The sequence below is a fragment of the Chlorocebus sabaeus genome, chromosome 14, assembly GCF_047675955.1.
Source record: "Chlorocebus sabaeus isolate Y175 chromosome 14, mChlSab1.0.hap1, whole genome shotgun sequence".
In the NCBI taxonomy this organism is placed as follows: Eukaryota; Metazoa; Chordata; class Mammalia; order Primates; family Cercopithecidae; genus Chlorocebus; species Chlorocebus sabaeus.
Genome location: NC_132917.1, coordinates 89,249,271 through 89,267,874, shown reverse-complemented (window position 1 = coordinate 89,267,874; position 18,604 = coordinate 89,249,271). Strand labels below are relative to the sequence as shown.

Sequence of the window (18,604 nt, the reverse complement as noted above, 5' to 3'; positions counted from 1 at the left end):
CACCTACTTTAAGCATACAAACTCAATGATTTTGGGTAAATTTACCAAGTTGTGCAATCATTACCATAATCTAGTTTTAGAAGGTTTCCATCAGCCCAGTAAGATTCCCGGTGCTTGTTCACAGCTCATCCCTGTGCCCAGCCCCTGGCAGCCACTAATCTACCGTCTGCCTTTGCAGATTTGCCTCTCAGGGACGTTTCGTAGAAGTGAAATTGCACACCATGGGCTCTTTCCTGCTTGACTTCTTTCACTTAGCACCGTGTTTTGAGGTTCATCCAGGTTGGGGGAACAAATAGGAGGTGAGAGGGAGCCCAGCAGATGCCCTCAGCATCTCAGAGGGCCCACTCATCCAGCCTCCCACCCAGTGTGTGAATCTCTTCTCCACATCCCAGCGATCCAGCCTTGGCTGGTTCCCCTCCAGTGACAGTGGGCTCCTTCCCGTGTAGCAGCCGACTCCCTTCCCTCCCATACCTTTCATGCCCTCGTGCAGCTGGGGTGGGACCCACAGGGGCTTGGAACTCGAAGGATCTGTGTCCACACCCTGGTCCTGCATTTTAGTAGCTGGGTGACCTTGGGCATATAATTTAACCTTTTTGAATCTTGTTTTTTTTTTTTGAACTGTGAAATGAGAGATAAAAAGAATGGCAAGCCGGGCGCAGTGACTCATGCCTGTAATCCCAGCACTTTGGGAGGCCAAGGCAGGCAGATCACGTAAGGTCAGGAGTTCGAGACCAGCCTGGCCAACATGGTGAGACCCCGTCTCTACTAAAAATACAAAAATCAGCCGGGCATGGTGGTGGGTGCCTGTAATCCCAGCTACTAAGGAGGCTGAGGCAGGAGGATTGCTTGAACCCAGGAGGTGGAGATTTTGGTGAGCCCTAGATCTCGCCACTGCATTCCAGCCTGGGCAACAAGAGCAAAACTCTGTCTCAAAAAAATAAAATAAATAAATAAATACAAATTTAAAAATGCCAATACCTTTCTTCCTCACAAGATGGGAGTTTGCATTTAGTATGTACTTAGCACATACGTATTCAGTAAAAATTCTCTCTCTTCCTTGACATTCACAATGCTTTCTGATTTTCCAAACCTCAAGCCCAAATCTGCAGCCTTGCCCTTTCACCCATGGGCCCTGGCTCTGCCCCTCAGCTACTCAAGGGACCAGCCACAGGGGCCTGAAGGGTGTCAGAGAAGGATTTGGGGCATTGACAGTGTAAAGTGTGCTGTTTAAATAGCACAAAAAATGGACAAAGGAACAGATAGTCAACTCATAGAAGAAAAATCATACAAGTTCCCAATATATGAAAATAGGCCAAAGCTCATAAGTAATGAGGGAATTTAAGTGAAATAACATTTTACCCCACTTGACTGGCAAAAACTAAAACATTTTGATGATATCAATGGTCAGCAGGGTGCACTATTGGTGGGTGGGGACGGAAGTCAGTGCCATCTTTTAGGGAGGCATTTGACAGCATCTGTCACAATATAAAATGGGCAAAGTCTGTGGTTTAGTAGCTCCCATTCTCAGTATTTACCTCAGGAAGGCATCTTTGTAAGGAAATGCACACGATGTTTTCTGCAGAGTTATTTGTAAAAGTAAAACACAGGAAACGACAAAAAATGCCCACTGATGACGAGTAACTCGTGATACATCCATACTGTCAGACATTACTCTGCTGGAAAAAAAGAACACATTGATTAAGTGAAGGAAAAAAGGCACGTTGAAAAAGTGAAGGTACAAAAGAACAATTTGTACAGTATAATCTGCTGTATATATTTTAAAATACTATACGTATTTAAGGCCGGGCATGGTAGCTCACACCTGTAATCCCAGCACTTTGGGAGGCCAAGGCGGGTGGATCACTTGAGGCCAGGAGATCAAGACCATCCTGGCCAACATGGTGAAACCCCATCTCTACTAAAAATACAAAAATTAGCCGGGCATGATGGTGAGCGCCTGTAATCCCAGCTACTTGGAAGGCTGAGGCAGGAGAATCGCTTGAATCCCCAGAAGGCGGAGGTTGCAGTGAGCCAAGATTGCGCCACTGTGCTCCAGCCTGGGCAACAGAGTGAGATTCTGTATCAAAACAAACAAAGAAACAAACAAATACACCCTATATGTATCTATAAAAATTACACAGGCATGGAAAGAGAAAGTTACTAAATTATCAATGGTGATTAGTTCTGTGAAGGAGCAAAATGTCGGGGAGCACTCTAATCCTATATTTAAATCTCTTACAATGAAAATATATTCGGCTATTTCTTGTGAAATTAAAAGTTTTAAACGTAAATAGTAAAAGACTCATTACCAGGAATAAAAATTGTCTACCTCTTAAAAATCTGGATGTGGGACATGAAATTTTATATATAAAATGATTTCAATGATGTTTACAGTGCTTATAAAGACTAGATGATGACTGGACATGGTAGCTCACGCCTGTAATTCCATCACCTTGGGAGGCCAAGGTGGGTGGATTGCTTGAGGCCAGGAGTTTGAGACCAGCCTGGCCAACATGGTAAAACCCTGTCTCTTCTAAAGATACAAAAATTAGCCGGGCATGGTGGCACACGCCTGTAATCCCAGCTACTTGGGAGGCTAAGAACGAGAATCGCTTGAACCCAGGAGGCGGAGGTTGCAGTGAGCTGAGAACACGCCACTGCACTCCAGCCTGGGTGATAGAGCAAAACTCTGTCTCAAAAAAAAAAAAAAAAAAAAAAAAAAGACTTGAGGAAAAATACATTATATCAAAATGCAAATAGTGGTATTCTCTGGGAGGTGGGACTTCCAGTTGATTTTTTTCCTCCTTGTATTTTTCTGCGTGTCTTATGCAGAAAAATGTTCAGTGTTGAACACATGTCATGTGTGTTTTTTCCAGGCCCACTTTGTAGCCCCATCACCCTCGGCCTGCTGGTGGCTGGTGTTCTGGTTTTGCTGGTTTCCCTGGGAGTGGCCATCCACCTGTACTGTGAGTTGTCTCCTCTTGGGTCATCGGGTGTCCCTGTTTGCTGTTGGAAGTGTTCCTGGGATACTTTCTTCTCTAGGGGAGCAGAGCAGATGGCAGCCTGGTGGGAATGTGCCTCAGAGAACCTACGGTATTTCTGGAGGTCGTTCTTGACCTAGGGCTATGCAGCCGAAACCAAAGACCACCCTGTCCCTGGAGTCAGACAAACCTGGGTTTGAGTGCAATGTGGCTGTTTCCCGATCCAGTACCCTGGTCTCTCTGAGCCTTGGCTGCCTCAGATGGGCGTAGGATATTACCTACCTCCCAGAGTTGCTGCTTGTAAATTCCTGCCCCAAATGCCTGGCACCCGGCACGTGTCAGTAAGTGGGAACTCATGTGAGCAGTTGAGACCAAAGCCCAGTGCCCAGAAAAGATTGCCTGTGGGGTTTGTGTTGCATTGCTGAAAGCTAGAAATCCTCTCTACGCCACCGATATTGATGACGCTGTCGGAAACTCAGAAATGACTGCTGCTCCCAGCCACCCCAGAGACGGGACTGTCTCCTTCTATGGCCCCCACCCCAAGCTCTGCACAGCACTGGGTTCACAAGAAAGACGGGGAGCCGGAGGAGAGGCGCATGGCTGCCCTAGAGCCCAGAGCCCAGTCTACCCCGGTTCTTCAGCTCACCTGTGCCACCTCGAGCAAGCCCCTTCCCCTCTCTGCGCTTCTATAAAATGGGCAGGTGGGACAGCAGGGGCATGAACTAGATCAGTGGCTCTTAACTTTTGTAGGTCACAGACCCCTTTGAACATACGATGAAAATAATGGACCTCTCCCCACAGAAATGTACCCAGGTGCATACTTTTGCCTACAAATTCTTCCCTACAAAGGGGTCAATGTACCCCATTCTAAGAACCCCATAAATTTCAGTGGCTTGCAAACTCTTTTGATCAAGGAAGGACCTCATTGGTAAAATATTTTGAAGCACATTTAGTAACATGCATAAAATATTAAATAAGCGAATACAGCAGCAGTTGGCTGGATTTACTTATTTAATATTTTATGTGTATTATGTTATTAAATGTATGTTATTAAATATGCTTCAAAAATAAAAAGTAAGCTGGATATAGGGGCAAGTGCCCATACTCGAGAGGCTGAGGAGGGAGGATCACTTGAGCCCAGGAGCTCAAGTCTAGCCTAGACAACATAGTAAGACCGCATTCCTTAAAAAATAAATAAAAATCGAAAGTAATAAAGGCTGAGATACAAATGTAAATAGATATGCTTTTATTTTCCTCCTAACTCCCAGTGGGAAATCTCACCCTGTGAGTGTACTTGCCCAAGCCTGAGACTGCCTGTGTGCGGGAACTTTCGTGTCTGACCTGCTGTGAAGGGCGAGCAGGTGTGTTTAAGGACACAGACTCTGCGGCTGATTAATTGAGTTTGAATTCCAGCTTTCCCACTTAACTAGCTGCACGACTTTGGGCATGTTATCTGGTAACTCACTCACTCTGTGTCTCAGTTTCTCCACATATTAAATGGAGATCTTAAAAGTAGTATCCAACTCAGGTTTTCAGTGAGCATTAAGGGGATTAAAATGTGTAAAGTGTTTGGGCCAGGGTCTGGGACCAGGGAGGTGGGCTGAGGTGTCAGCTGCCCCTGTGACCATCCTACTTGGCCTCTGGGGCTCAGTGCGGTGACCCACAGCCCACACTGACTGGCGCCCTTGCTTTCCTCTTCCAGGCCGGCGGAGGAGAGCCCGGCTTCGTTTCATCAAACAGTAAGTGTGTGACCTGGGCGTGGCCCTGGGTTCCTCAGCCCCAGCTGCAGCTTGCAGCCTCTATCTGCAGCAAGGAGCCAAAGTCAGACCTCATCTTCCAAAGATCATAGACTCGGCCAGACATGGTAGCGCACACCTGTAGTCCCAGCTACTCAGGAGGCTGAAGCAGGAGGATCACATGAGCCCAGGAGCTCAAGGCTGCAGTGAGCTATGATGGTACCACGGCACTCCAGCCTGGGCAACAGAGCAAGACCCCATCTAAAAAAAAAGTCACACACTATATAAATAGATGGGATGATAGAATTCAGGAACCGAAGAGATAACCTAAACAAACAAACAAACAAACAAAAACCTGACCAATAACTTAAACGTATTTCAAGAACATTCTTAGCTCTCCTGAGGAGAGCAATCAGGCTTTGCATGCACAGAATACTACAGGGTATCCCAAACTCATCCCATCTGTTATTTCATCCCCCCTACTATTTCATCCGCTCTATTATTTCATCCCCTTGGTTCTGTGTGAGATAAGGGGTTATCACCCTCATTTTACAGATAAATGGAGAGACGACTGGAATCGGATTTGAAGACCAGCCTCTTCCACCAGCCATTGCTTCCCTTCCCTAGGAGCTGCCTTTGTCCCACCTGCCGCCCTCGACCCCATCTGGGTCCCAGGAGTTGGCAGAGTCACATTACACTCTTGGGACCCACTGAGCTGAGAAAGCTCCTATACTTTCCCTGGGCTGGGCTGGGACCTTTAGTGGTGGCCATTTAACCACCACCTTTGCAAGTTGCTTTGCCCTGGTAGGGCAGTGAAAGTACTTGGTCTTTCATGAGGCTGTTGGAAGCCATCGTGGGCCGGGGCAGCATTCCTGCATTTGATTTTTGTTCCTCAAAACACAGACTGTTTCACATCTGCCTATCCAGTTAATTACATTTGCTCCTCAGAGCAACCCTCTCTATATAGAAATGTTTGGGGGAGCAAAAGTACATACCTCTAAATTGAAGAGGGCAACAGGGTCTCTTGCTCGAGAACTCTGGCTTTAGGCGGAGACAGAGCTGGGTTTGAATCCCATCTGCCAGTCAGCAACCATGTGACAGTCAGTGAGTCACTTTACCTCGGCAAGCCTCGGATTTCTTGTCTGTAAAATGAGCTAACAGTGCCAATCTCACGGTCAGTGTGAGGACTCTCTCGGGTATTATCCTTAAAGCATGTGGCCTCAGGCCCCTGGAGTCAGAGCACAAACTCAAGTCACTTCAGTGACTTCAACTCTGCAAGTGCAACAACAGACAAACAAAATGTATTTTTAAATACTCTAAAATGGTAAATAGCCACATACATTCATATATGATATGCTCTGCATTGTTGTACACATTATATTTATATTGAGAGTTGCTTAAACATGCCTGCTGGATTTTGTGGGCAATTTTCAATGATATTTTAATTGTGTACAATTTTCACCTTGTGTGTTGGATTTAGAAGCTGCCCCCTACCCAAGAGATAATAACTCAAGTATAGCTGTCTCAGGCCAGACCTCTAGAAAGTTCCATTCAAGGCCACGTGCAGTGGCTCACGCCTGTAATCCCAGCACTTTGGGAGGCCAAGGCAGGCAGATCGCCTGAAGTCAGGAGTTTGAGACTAGCCTAGCCAACATGGTGAAACCCCATCTCTACTAAAAATACAAAAAATTAACTGGGCGTGGTGGCAGGCACCTGTAATCCCAGCTACTCGGGAGGCTGAGGCAAGAGAATCACTTGAACCCAGGAGGCAGAGGTTGCAATGAGAAGAGATTGCACCATTCCGCTGCAGCCTGGGCAACGAGAGTGAAACCTATCTCAAAAAGAGAAAGTTCCACTCAAAATCTCTCCCATGGTGACCTTTCATGTAAAATAAGTCCCTCTCTGGGTACTAACTGTGGTCTGGGTCTGTCCCCATCCCTTCATTTTAACTTGCTCCCCAGTGATCTGATGCCAGTTTTTGGGGTGCTAGATGCAGGACCTCATGCTTTCGCAAGCCCAGGATCAGCTTGAGGCAGGGAAGGGGCACTGGGTGGTCATGGGGGGACCCTGAGCCATCCTCACTCTCTTCATTTCAAACAGATACTCTTTTCTATTGTCTGGGTTTACACTTACCTGTAACATGTCATTTGAACAAAAGGGTTTGTGACTTTTAAAAAGTTTGAAAAGCACCTCTGGTTTTCCTCTCGTGATCCAGGCGCGGAGGAAATAGCCCCTGGTGCTCACAGATCTGAGTCGCGATTTGAGGTCCTTGTTCCCCAGCCTGTAACTGTCCTTAGAAAATCATCCCATCCGCAGGTTAATTTCTTCTGGCCCCTTGATAGCAATTTGTGATTCTCTTAGATTTAGAGGTACTACAGGAAGTAATGCAATTCAAAGCCACGGTTCTCTGAGCTGCAGTTTTGTTTTGTTTTGTTTGTTTTTTAGCCTTAACAATCTTTTTAGTGACTAACATGGGCCCTAGAAACATACTAACAAAAAACTCTTGGCCCCAGGCCACTTGGAGTAGAACTCTGCATTCTCATTTGCCATTTGTCTCTGTTACAGGAAATTCAATATCGTTTGCCTGAAAATACGTGGTTTCACAACTTGCTGTTGTTTTCAGGTTTTACAAATGAGCAGAGAATACGGTTTTGGTGTCCTGCTACAAAAAGACATTGGTCAGTAATGAGCACGATGTGGAAAAAGGAGAGAGGGGACACATTCGACCCTGGAGAGTTCACTGGCTGCTGAAGCTGCCTGCTTTTCACTGCTGCAAGGCCTTTCTGTGTGTGACGTGCATGGGAGCAACTTGTTCGTGGGCCATCGGGAATACCAGGGAGAAGGCTTCGTTGCCCCCAGGGCACTTCACAGAGTGTGCTGGAGGACTAAATAAGAAATGCCGCCCATGCCACCGCTTCCAGCTCCTGTGCCTTTCCTGAGCTGGGACCTTTAGTGGTGGCTGTTCAGCCACCATCTTTGCAAGTTGCTTTGCCCTGGTAGGGCAGTAACATTGGGTCCTGGGTCTTTCATGGGGTGATGCTGGGCTGGCTCCCTCTGGGTCTTCCCAGGCTGGGGCTGACCTTCCTCACAGAGAGGCCAGGCGCAGGTTGGGAATGAGGCTTGCTGAGAGGGGCTGTCCAGTTCCCAGAAGCCATGTCAGTCTCTGAGGGCTTCCTTTGGGGCTGGGAACTTGTGGGTTTGAGGATAGGAGTTCACTTCGTCTTCCACTTGTAAGTTTCTCAGCTCCCATTTCTACTCTCCCATGGCTTAATTCTTCTTTCATGTTCTGCTCTTTTTATACAAATGTCTTAGTTGTACAAATAAAGTCCCAGGTTAAAGAGAACAAACGGCTCCTGTGGCATAAATGTGTAGAAGCCCATCTACAGCCAAGACATCAATGCTCAGTGGAACAGAAACCATAAGGATAAAATTTGTACATCCTCCTGTTACACCTGAGATCCTCATTTGTGCAACATTGTAGGTATAGAGAGTCCTAGAGAGGCTAGGAAGTGCCCAGGGCTCCCAGAGCCAGGCTTCAGGTGCCTTGGCCCTTCTCGTGGCCTACTCCCAAGCTGAACTAGCGCTTATTCATTTCTACCGTGGGATGAACCCCAGGGATCCCTGGCCTCAAGTCAGGCACCAAAGAGAAGGTAGGAGGCATGAGGGGTTCTGTCACATGTCCCTTCATTTTCTTATTGATTCTTAGCCTTAACTGTTGGACAAGGAAAAAGCAAGGAGAAAGTGCTGAGCAGGAGTGGAGAGTGGAGAGCAGGACCTCGTCCCTGGGTTTGAAAAAGTGCCTGAGTCCCATCTTAGCCGCCCCCTACCTGAGCTTTAGCAGCCTAGGAGCTATTGCACCATAAAACTCTGCAACCTGAGGCTGCATTAACAGAAGTACCACGTCCAGGGCCAAGGAGAATCCCGCCTCACCTGCTTTTCCTGGCCAGCTCAAAGAAGGGCATTGACAAATCAGGTTATGTTCAGAGACCGGTGGCAGCCACAGAATGTAAGAAATGTTACAAAAAAAAACAGGAAAGGAAAGACAACCTGGGGAGGGGGTAGTGTGGCCTTCTCCGGGCATCTGGGGTGCGGTCGCAGCAGAACGAGGTGTGGTGGGTGGAGTTAGAAGGGCATAGATGCAGTGTTACCGGAAGGGGGGCCTTGAGTCTAAGTTGTCCAGGTCCTTGGCATTTTGAACAAAGAATTGGACAAAACACACAAAGTCATAAAGGAATAAAAGCAGCAAAAGCAGGAATTTATTGAAGTGAGAAAGCACTCCCCAGGGTGGAAGTGGGCCCTAAGCAGGCGGCCCATGGTCCCAATTGCAAAGTTTTCTGGGTTTTAAGTACCCCTTTTGAGGTCCCTGTCGGCTACCCCTTATCTAGATGAAGGATTTGGTCCGTGGCTAACGAAAGGCTGAGGTGAATTGACACCCTATGTGGATGACGGGATGGCCCGTGCTTGGCCTGGGGTCAATCCAGGGCAGTCTCCCTTTCCGTCTGAGATAAGGTGGAAGCGGGAGGGTTGTAGAGAGAGTAGCCTTTGATCCTTGGTTACTCAGTGTGGGGAGATGGGGTTTTTCCTTTTGGTTTACATTTAATTGGTCTTAGATGCCCTGCCCCCAGACCCAGGTGTTTTCCTTTTGATCCAGCTTTGAGAAATCAGCACAAATTGGCCTCAAGATTCCCTGCCCCCAGACGTAGGTGTTTCTCCTTGATTCAGCACGAATTGGCCTTAGATTCCCTGCCCCCAGAACCTAGTCTCCTGCCTTAGCAGGAGGTGCTCAAAAGAAGCAAAAGCTCTGCCTATCAACTCGGAGGATAAGGGACAGGCTGCCTTCCAAGGCTGAGGCGAGGGGTGAAAGAATTGGGGTCAGCTGGACCAGACTCCGCTAGGGTTCATGTTTCAGGTGGGCTCCTCATCCGGGCCATCACAAATAAATAAGAGACTAAGGCCTGCAGTGCACGCGGTCTGCCCTCTTGAAGGCTCACACCCAGTGCGCAGCGGAAGTAAGAACAGGCCGCAAGGTCCCTTGTCCCACTGCAGGCTTTGAAATTTGACCGTCTCCCTGCTGCTGTCTTTGCAATTGCACGTACTTGCTTGCAAGTTCTCATGGGGCTGGGCTGGGGGCAGGGGTGGTTTGCGCTCCTCTGTCAGTTTTCTGTGCAGCAGGCACCTGCCAAGGCGGATTCAGCTCCGGCTGCCCAGGGAGCTAGAGCAGGCTAGGCTGCCAATGGTGGGGGCTGCGGTGAGAAGGTCTGCACCCAGCACCTGACTTTTGTTTTGAAGGAGGAACTGAGCTGCTTCTACATTCTATAGGGCCGTTATGATGAAATATGCCCCCCAAACTCCATCCAGCTGTCTTTTGACTACCAATTCCACTGTTGGCATTTATCTAAAAGAAACACATCAAAAAGTGACATGCACAAAGAAATACGCATCGGATTGTTCCTTCTAGCGCTGCTTACTAGCTAAAAATGGGAAATAATCCAAATGTTCATCAAAAGGGACTGGTCAGATAAATTCAGATACAATCTAATAAGGGGGTTTAGGCAGCCACTAAGGAATGAGCTAGATCCATATATGCTGATATCAAATGATGGTTATGGCAAATGCATGTATTTTTAAAACATTTGTATAGATTATTCTTAATACAATACATGGTGCAATATGTGGTCACTGTTAAAATTCAAGCACAGAAGAAAACAAGCAAAACAAATATATGTTGTTAGAAGTTAGGATACAGTTACCCTTAGTCCAGTGGTGGGTCATTAGGAGGGAGCATGAGGTTTGAAGGTGAGCGTTTCTGCTTCTCAATCTGGGAGTCACTTGCATGAGTGTGTTTCGTTAGAAAAAGTCATCAAGCTGTACATGTTGACTTTATAGCTATGGATATAGATGTAAATTCTACTTCAAGAAAGAGAGTTTTTTAAATCCAAGTACAGAACATTGTAGAAATGTGCAAACTTGGTATTTGGAAGTTTCTTCAGCCAGCACATGGGATGATAGCTCACGCCTGTAATCCCAGTACTTTGGGAGGCCCACACCGAATGATCACTTGAGCTCAGGAGTTTGAGACCTTGACTCTACGAGAAAATTTAAAAATTTTCCAGGGCACAGTGGTGCTTGCCTGTAGTCCCAGCTATTAGGGAGAATGAGGTGGGAGGATATCCTGAGCCCAGGAGTTTGAGACTGCAGTGAGCTGTGATCATGCCACTGCACTCCAGCCTGGGCAACAGAGCGAGACCTTGTCTCAAAAATAAATTTTTTCTAAAAGAAGTTTCCTGTTTTTTTTTCTTCCCATATTTTTTAAAACATAAAATTGAAATCTCGCGAATATAATACATAACATAGAGAATATAGAAAATTAAATCTTCTAATATTGTTCTGCAGATTTGATCTTTCTTCTCCAATAATAAATCAAGGCCTCTGGGTATATTTGTTTGGATATGTACAGGAAAAGGTCTGTAAGGATTTACTCTCAGCTGTTAATGGCAGTTACTCCGGGGAATTTTCACTTCTGCTTTCTACAGTTCCTTGTGTGAATTTTTACATCATGTATTACTTTCATAGTTGGGGAAAAAGCAATTAAAAGTTTGGAAAAAAGAACCTCTGGCCATTGTTATAATAAGAAATTGGAATCAACACAAATATCCACCAATGAAAGATTTATTCATAAATTTTAAAAATCTGAACCATGGAAATCACGGTGAGGCAGGTCTGAGGTGGCCAAACAGCACAGTCTGGGTCTTTACCAGCTGCAGACTTTGGGCAAGCTACATTTCCAATTGCATTTACTTGTCTGGAAGTTCATATGGGGCTAGGCTAGTGGCGGGGGTGGTCTGCACTCCAGCAACCTTAGGTGAGCCTGGGTTCTCTGCCCTGAAGAACATCTATAGTACTTCCCTTTCTGTGTTTTTCTGTGGACCTTAATGGGTCTGGGAGCAGCACTGGTGTTCCCCCCTCCCCCCATCCCCTTCCTCTCAGTGGGAAGGAGCCTGCAGGTGTGGAGCCCACCAGGGCCTGTTCAAAAGAAGAAGGGGGTCCTACACCACCCCATCCCTTTCATCCTTACTCATCCCCGCCCCCGCCCCGCAGTTTGTGTCTCTACCTGTAGGAAGTGGGCAACTTGTTTTCAGAAAGTGATCCCCGACCCCGCGTGGGCTGCAACGCTGATCCGAATCTATCACCCAGTCAAAGGGAAAGACAGAAAGAGCCTTGTCTTCAGAGGCCTTCCAAGGTTGTGGAGGGCAAAATATATTTCCTCTGTCGCTTCTTGGGAAACCTCCTTCAATGCGTCACTGACACTCCTGGGGCACCGTGAGTCACCGGTTCCTGGAGCCTTCCAGTTGCATAACTCAGACAGAAGGAAACCATATTCCCCAGCCCCGCACCGGTTTGAGATTCACAGAAATATGCATGACACATGTGATTCCTGTAAAGCTGAAAGCAGAGGCACTGAAAAAGGCACTTACATCCTGCACAGTACTGTTGGCTCTCCTGGATCCTGCTTTTCCTGTTAGTTTACCGCCTTTCACATGCGAGTACCCTTTTAAGAGCTTTGCTTAGACTTCTAAATTTGAGAGGAAACCATGTCCATTCCTGTAGGTAATTTTGTTGTTGTTGTTTGAGACAGGGTCTTGCTCTGTCACCCAGGGTGGAGTGCAGTGGTGCACTCATGGCTCACTGCAACCTCTATCTCCCGGGCTCAAGTGATCCTCCCACCTCGGCCTCCTGAGTACCTGGGACTATGAGCATATACTACCACACCTGGCTAATTTTTTATAGTTCTGGTGGAGATGGGGTTTCCCCATGTGCTGGTCTTGAACTCCTGGGCTCAAGCAATCCATCCGCCTCGGCCTCCCAAGGTGCTGGGATTACAGGAATGAGCCATAGCACCTGGCCTTTTCATGCATTTTTAATTGTAGACCATTTCCACTCCTGTGCCCATTTATGACTGAACTAATACCCACAACTCTGCACTCAATTCTCCTCTTCCTTGGGGGGTGGGGTGTGTGTGTGTACAGTGCTGTGTTGCCCAGGCTAGTGTGCAGTGGCGCCGTCATGGCTCACTGCAGCCTTGACCTCCCTGACTCAAGCGAGTAGCTGAGACTACAGGTGTGCACCAGCATGCCCACTTATTTTTTTATTTTTTTATTTTTAGTAGAGATGAGGTCTCGCTATGTTGCCTAGGCTGGTCCAAATTCCTGAGCTCGAGCGATCCTCCCACCTTAGCCTCCCAAAGTGTTGGGATTACAGGCGTGAGCCACCATGCCCAATCCCTTAAATTTCTTGATGCCAGTTCACATCTATTTGGGGAAACTTCTGTGGGCTCAGCCAGCCCTGTGCTGGGACTAGGGGTGCAGCATAGCCAGGATAGACATAGTTGGGTCCCCAGGGCTTGCAGTCTTGCTTAGAGCCTGTAGGCCTCAGTTCCCTCCCTACTAGCTCAGGGACAAGGCCTGTGGGGGTCCTCTGCCTCTTTCCTGCCACCTGTACAAGTCAGTCCTAAGCCTGAGGCCAGAATTGAAATGAATGAATGAACAAAGCAAAAGGCTCAGATAGAAGGTCCTTAGGCCCCCACAAGCTGGGAGCACAGCCCAGCACCTCCCCTGCTGGCTCCCCCGCCCACCCACCCATCTTTCTGTGCTCCTTAAGGCTGTGAGGACCACTCAGGATGTTTACTCTGCCAAGTACAATGGACAATGCCCTTAGAGAACCAAGTTCAACAACTCAGATCTCAATCAGGCACATGTTTCAGGCACTAAAGATTTGGCTCAGAAGCTGTCCCTAACCCCACAGGCTTTCATTCTCATGGCCAGGGAGACACAGGCCCAAGGCTGACACTTGCATGGCTCCGAGAGTGAGTGACCTCAGTGCCTCACTGGCTGCAGCCTCGTACCAGCCCTGGACAGACCAGAGAAAGACCCGGGTGATGCCAACACAAGCAGAGGGCATGGATTGCCTTCTCAAAAATGTTGTGTTTGTCTGGGAGTGGAGTTCACAGCCTCTCACAGATTTTGTGGAGGTCTCTGCGGTTGGGTGAGGGCAAAGTTACGAGGGGAAGATGTGAGGTGGTGTTGGCAGAGGGCTGGAGGCCCCTCTTCCCCACACACCCCTCCCCAGCACCCCTTCAGCATCCTGCGAGCCTGAAGCTGCCTGCTGGGCCAGGCCTGCTGTCTGGGCAAGACCAGGCCAGGTAAAAGGGAGGCCATGACTCCCACCCCTCCACCCTCACCTCAGTCTCAGCCAAGTTTGGGGGACATGGGGAAGGGAGAGCAACAGTAAACGTGATCAGCACAAAAAGTGGGCCTGACTTCAAATCACGAAGGCTCTAGCTGGACCAGGGCAGAAGATGGAGCTTGGGTTGACCCCCTTCTATCCGAGTACCTATACTGCAGCCACACTGATGCTGCTGGTTTGGGAACAGGAAGGTAGGGCAGCTTCCACAAGACAAGCAGACTTTGGTTGAAGTTCTTTTGTGGGCCCTGCTCAAAGCCCACCTCCCTAGAAACTCAGAAAGCCAAGTTGAGTGGTCTACCTTGTGGTGTAGGGGAAGAGGGAGGAGAGAAGAAAGGGTCACAGGGCTCAGACAAGAGCCAGTGCTCACTCTGGCAGTTCCATCTTCCTCCCTCAGGAAGTCCTCCAGCCCCACCCAGCACAGAAAAGAGCTTATCAATGGGAGACAGAGTAATACTGTCGAGCGTTTATCTGCGTAATTTCGGAGTGCGCCTGTGTGTGCTTGTGTGTGTGGCAGGCAATCAATTTGGTGGGGAGGGTGCAGGGGAACGTTTGTCTTTTTTTCTTTTTTTTGAGACAGAATCTCGCTCTGTTGCCCAGGTTGGAGTGCAGTGGCATGATCTTGACTCACTGCAACCTCCGCCTCCCGGGTTCAAGCGATTCTCCTGCCTCAGTCTCCTGAGTAGCTGGGATTACAGGCATGCACCATCATGCCTCCCTAATTTTTGTATTTTTTAGTAGAGATGGGGTTTCACCATGTTGGTCAGGCTGGTCTCGAACTCCTGACCTCATGATCCTCCCGCCTTGGCCTCCCAAAGTGCTGAGATTTCAGGCGTGAGCCACCGTGCCTGGCCTGGAACATTTGTCTTATACATTTTTCCTAGTCAATGTGACATACAAGGCTCTGCAATGGACAACTATCCCACATTTGAGCCTGGTCAGACGCTCCTGATGGTAACTCCAAACCTCCCCACCCTTTCCCCTGCACTGCTTTTAATATCCAAGCTCAGTGAAGACCTTTGTGTGTGTCTGCGTCTAAGAGAGGAAGGCTGATTCACATGTTTTCATTTCTTCTGCTATGACCTCTACACCAAAATCTTTTTCATAGCATGAGTTATGACCCTGACATGGTTAAGCATGCATCTTCCAGAAAAATAATCTGTCATTTGCGTACAAATGTCACTGAGTAAGTGAAAATGTAAAATAGCGATGCTGCTCACTGCGGAAAGCTTGGGGCCAAGGGCACGCAGGTGTTGCTGATGCTGTGATAAGCGCTGCAGCCTCGTGGAAAACGGGGGCACCATCTAGTAGCGTTTAACATGAATCAGGGACTGTCACTCAGCACTCCTGGGAATAGGTCCCCGGGAAAGCAGAAGCATCATTGCATCAGAATAAATACACAAAGATGATTCTATCAATATCGTTTGGGAAAAATAAAAATGGGAAACAATCCCAGGTTAATCAACAGGGAATCATTTAATAATTTGCTGTCTATCTACACCCAAAAATATCATGTAGCCATCAAAAGAATGACTTAAAAAGAATGATTTGGCCGGGCACGGTGGCTCACACCTGTAATCCCAGCACTTTAGAAGGCCGAGGTGGGCAGATCACGAGGTCAGGAGTTACAGACCAGCCTGGACAATATGGTGAAACCTCATCTCTACTAAAAATACAAAAGTTAGTCAGGCATGGTGGCAGGTGCCTGTAATCCCAGCTACTCAGGAGGCTAAGGCAGGAGAATCGCTTGAACTCAGGAGGTGGAGGTTGCAGAGTGCCGAGATTGTGCCATTGCACTCCAGCCTGGGCAATAGAGCAAGACTCAGTCTCCAAAAAAAAAAAAAAAAAAAAAAAAAAAGAAGAAGGATTTGCCAGCCTGGGCAACAAAGCAAGACCCTGTCTCTACCAAAGAAATAGCCAGGCATGGTGGTACATGCCTACAGTCCCAGCTACTTGGAAGGCTGAGGCTGTAGGGTCACTTTAGTCCAGAAGTTTGAGGTTACAGCAAGCCACTGCATTCCAGCCTGGGCAACAGAGCAAGGCTCTGTCCCCACTGCCCCCCAAGAAAAGGAAGGAAGGAAGGAAGGAAGGAAGGAAGGAAGGAAGGAAAAAGGAAAGGAAAGGAGGAAGGAAGGAAGGAAGGAAGGAAAGAAAGAAGGAAGGAAGGAAGGAAAAGGAAGGAAGGAAGGAAAAGGAAGGAAGGGAGAAAGGAAGGAAAAGAAAAAGAGGGAGGAAGGGTGGAGGGGAAAGGGTGAGAGAGAGCGGGAGAGAGAGAGAAGAGGGAAGGAGAGGAGAGGACAGGAGAGGAGAGGAGAGGAGAGGAAAGGGCCAGGTGCAGTGCCTAACACCTGTAATTTCAGCACTTTCGGAGGCCAAGGCAGGCGATTGCCTGAGGTCAGGAGCTTGAGACCACACTGGTCAACGTGGCAAAATTCTGTGTCTACCAAAAATACAAAAATTAGCTGAGCATGGTGGTGCATGCCTGTAATCCCAGCTACTCGGGAGGCTGAGGCAGGAGAATCACTTGAACCCCGGAGGCAGAGGTTCCAGTGAGCCGAGATCACGCCACTGCACTCTAGCCTGGGTGATAGAGTGAGACTCCATCTCAAAAAAAAAAAAAAAAAGATAGATTAACTTGGAAACACTGCCAGAGTGCACTATTAAGGAGGAAAAGCAGGATGCAGGGAAGTATTTAAACTACCCTTTTTTGTAATGCAGGAAAACATCTTCATGTCTGTAGCTGTGTGTCTGTGCCTATGACCCTGTGAGGAGGCTGCAGCAAGAGGAAGGGTGGAGGGGAAAGGGTGAGAGAGAGAGGGAGGGAGAGAGAAGAAGAGAGGAGAGAAGAGAAGAGAAGAGATGAGGGGAGGCCAGCACTGACCATGAGTGTTAAAACAAAAACTTTCCCCTGGAAAAGGAATTAATTTCATTTAAATAACAAGAGATCAAAACAAAAGTATTCCTCTTTTTATTTTTATTAACTTGTCTGTTAAAATTCAATTTTATAATACATTGAAAAGCTCCTAAGAATTAACGTTTTTGTTTATTCTTGCATTGCCTAATTTCCAAAAAGGATTTGGGGCAGCTTACAAAGCTCAACACACACAGGGAGCAGTGAATTGGGGGCAAACCAACAACAGAAGGGAGAGTGGGGGCAGGAAAAGTGGGCATCGTTGTGGCTCACAACCTGACAGGGTCGGCATTTATTCCCTACTTGGACAGGTTATTTGGTGCCGCATAAAAACCTCATGTGACTGTGCCCTTCCTCTTATTTGATATGACATCTCCTCTTTATTTTTTTATTTTTTTATTTTTTGAGATCGAATCTCACTCTGTCACCCAGGCTGGAGTGCAGTGGCGTGATCCTGGCTCACTGAAGCCTCCGCCTTCCGGGTTCATGCGATTCTCCCGCCTCAGCCTCCCGAGTAGCTGGGATTGCAGGCACACACCACCATGCCCGGCTAATTTTGTATTTTTAGTAGAGACAAAGTTTCACCATGTTGGCCAGGCTGGTCTTGAACTCCTAACCTCAGGTGATCCACCCTCCTCAGCCTCCCAAAGTGCTGGGATTACAGGTGTGAGCCACCGCACCTGGCCTTCTCTTACTATTTTTGGTTTTATAAGCACTCAAGGTAATTTGTTTTCTCCTCTGATATTTGCCTAAAATTACAATTCACCACCCCAGATAGAGTGTGCTGCTCTGGCTGTGGCTGCATGGTGTGAACACTCAAGCTGGTCAGATGAGAGAGCACAATTAAGAACCTTTCCCACTCACTTATACCTTCTTTACAGCAGTGGGATTTGTTATTACAATGGCTAATTCCTATAGTTAAAAACATGGCCTTGCAAGCACAGGCACAATGAAGTTACTGACTTCCTGATCATTCTTTTCACTGTTTTGTTTCATTTTGTGTGTGTGTGTGTGTGTTTTTTTTTCCCCTAAAAGTTTGAGAATAATACTTCTCTCATTCCCCCCAGCCCCTAGTCTTTAATTTCTTATCAGAAAATTAGGCTGACTCCTCAGTCTGGGAGTCTCTGAGGCTGATCTTCAGTTTCTACTTTGACCACCCGTGTCTGGGGTAGGGGAGCGTCAGTGATCCCACAACTTCGTTACTGGTTAGCCGTGTTCTGGCTTCTGGATTCCTGCTGCCTCATCAGACGTCTCATTTTCCCCATCTGTGGGTCCTAGCAGATGGAAAAATTGCAGAGACAGGGAAATGCAACTCACCTATTATTTTAGAATCAGAAGGAAAACATTTTCTTTCTCAAAGGCAAAAGTTTCTCTCGCCTCGTGGGCTTATCAGCTGCTAGATATTTACTGATCAGTTTTAAATTGCTGATTTCAACAACTGAGGTGATGCATGAATAGACTCCATTTGAACATGTGGATTACATGACAAACGTAGCATTCACAAACATGGGGAAAGAATAGATTATAGAAGCTGGGCGCGGTGGCTCATGCCTGTAATCCCAGCACTTTGGGAGGTCGAGGCAGGCAGATCACCTGAGGTCAGGAGTTCAAGACCAGCCTGGCCAACATGGTGAAACCCTATCGCTACAAAAATACAAAAATTAGTCAGACATGATGGCGGGTGCCTGTAATCCCAGCGACTTGGAAGGCTGAGGCAGGAGAATCGCTTGAACCCA

At 47.5% G+C, this 18,604-nt stretch overlaps 1 protein-coding gene across 3 annotated transcripts in view; it reads left to right on the top strand.

The window, feature by feature from the left end:
* Positions 1-18,604, top strand: part of CD8B (CD8 subunit beta) — a 46,783-nt gene that overhangs the window by 12,110 nt on the left and 16,069 nt on the right. The window contains exons 4-6 of one of the 3 annotated variants that reach the window (XM_008008497.3): positions 2,877-2,966; positions 4,684-4,720; positions 7,341-7,455. The exons of 1 other annotated variant lie outside the window; for it this stretch is intronic. In XM_008008497.3, the coding sequence (XP_008006688.1) occupies positions 2,877-2,966; positions 4,684-4,720; positions 7,341-7,353 (140 nt within the window). In that variant the 3' untranslated portion in view covers positions 7,354-7,455. Of the gene's footprint in view, positions 1-2,876; positions 2,967-4,683; positions 4,721-7,340; positions 7,456-18,604 lie in introns of those variants that run through there. One more of the 3 variants, XM_008008498.3, reaches the window with a different exon arrangement.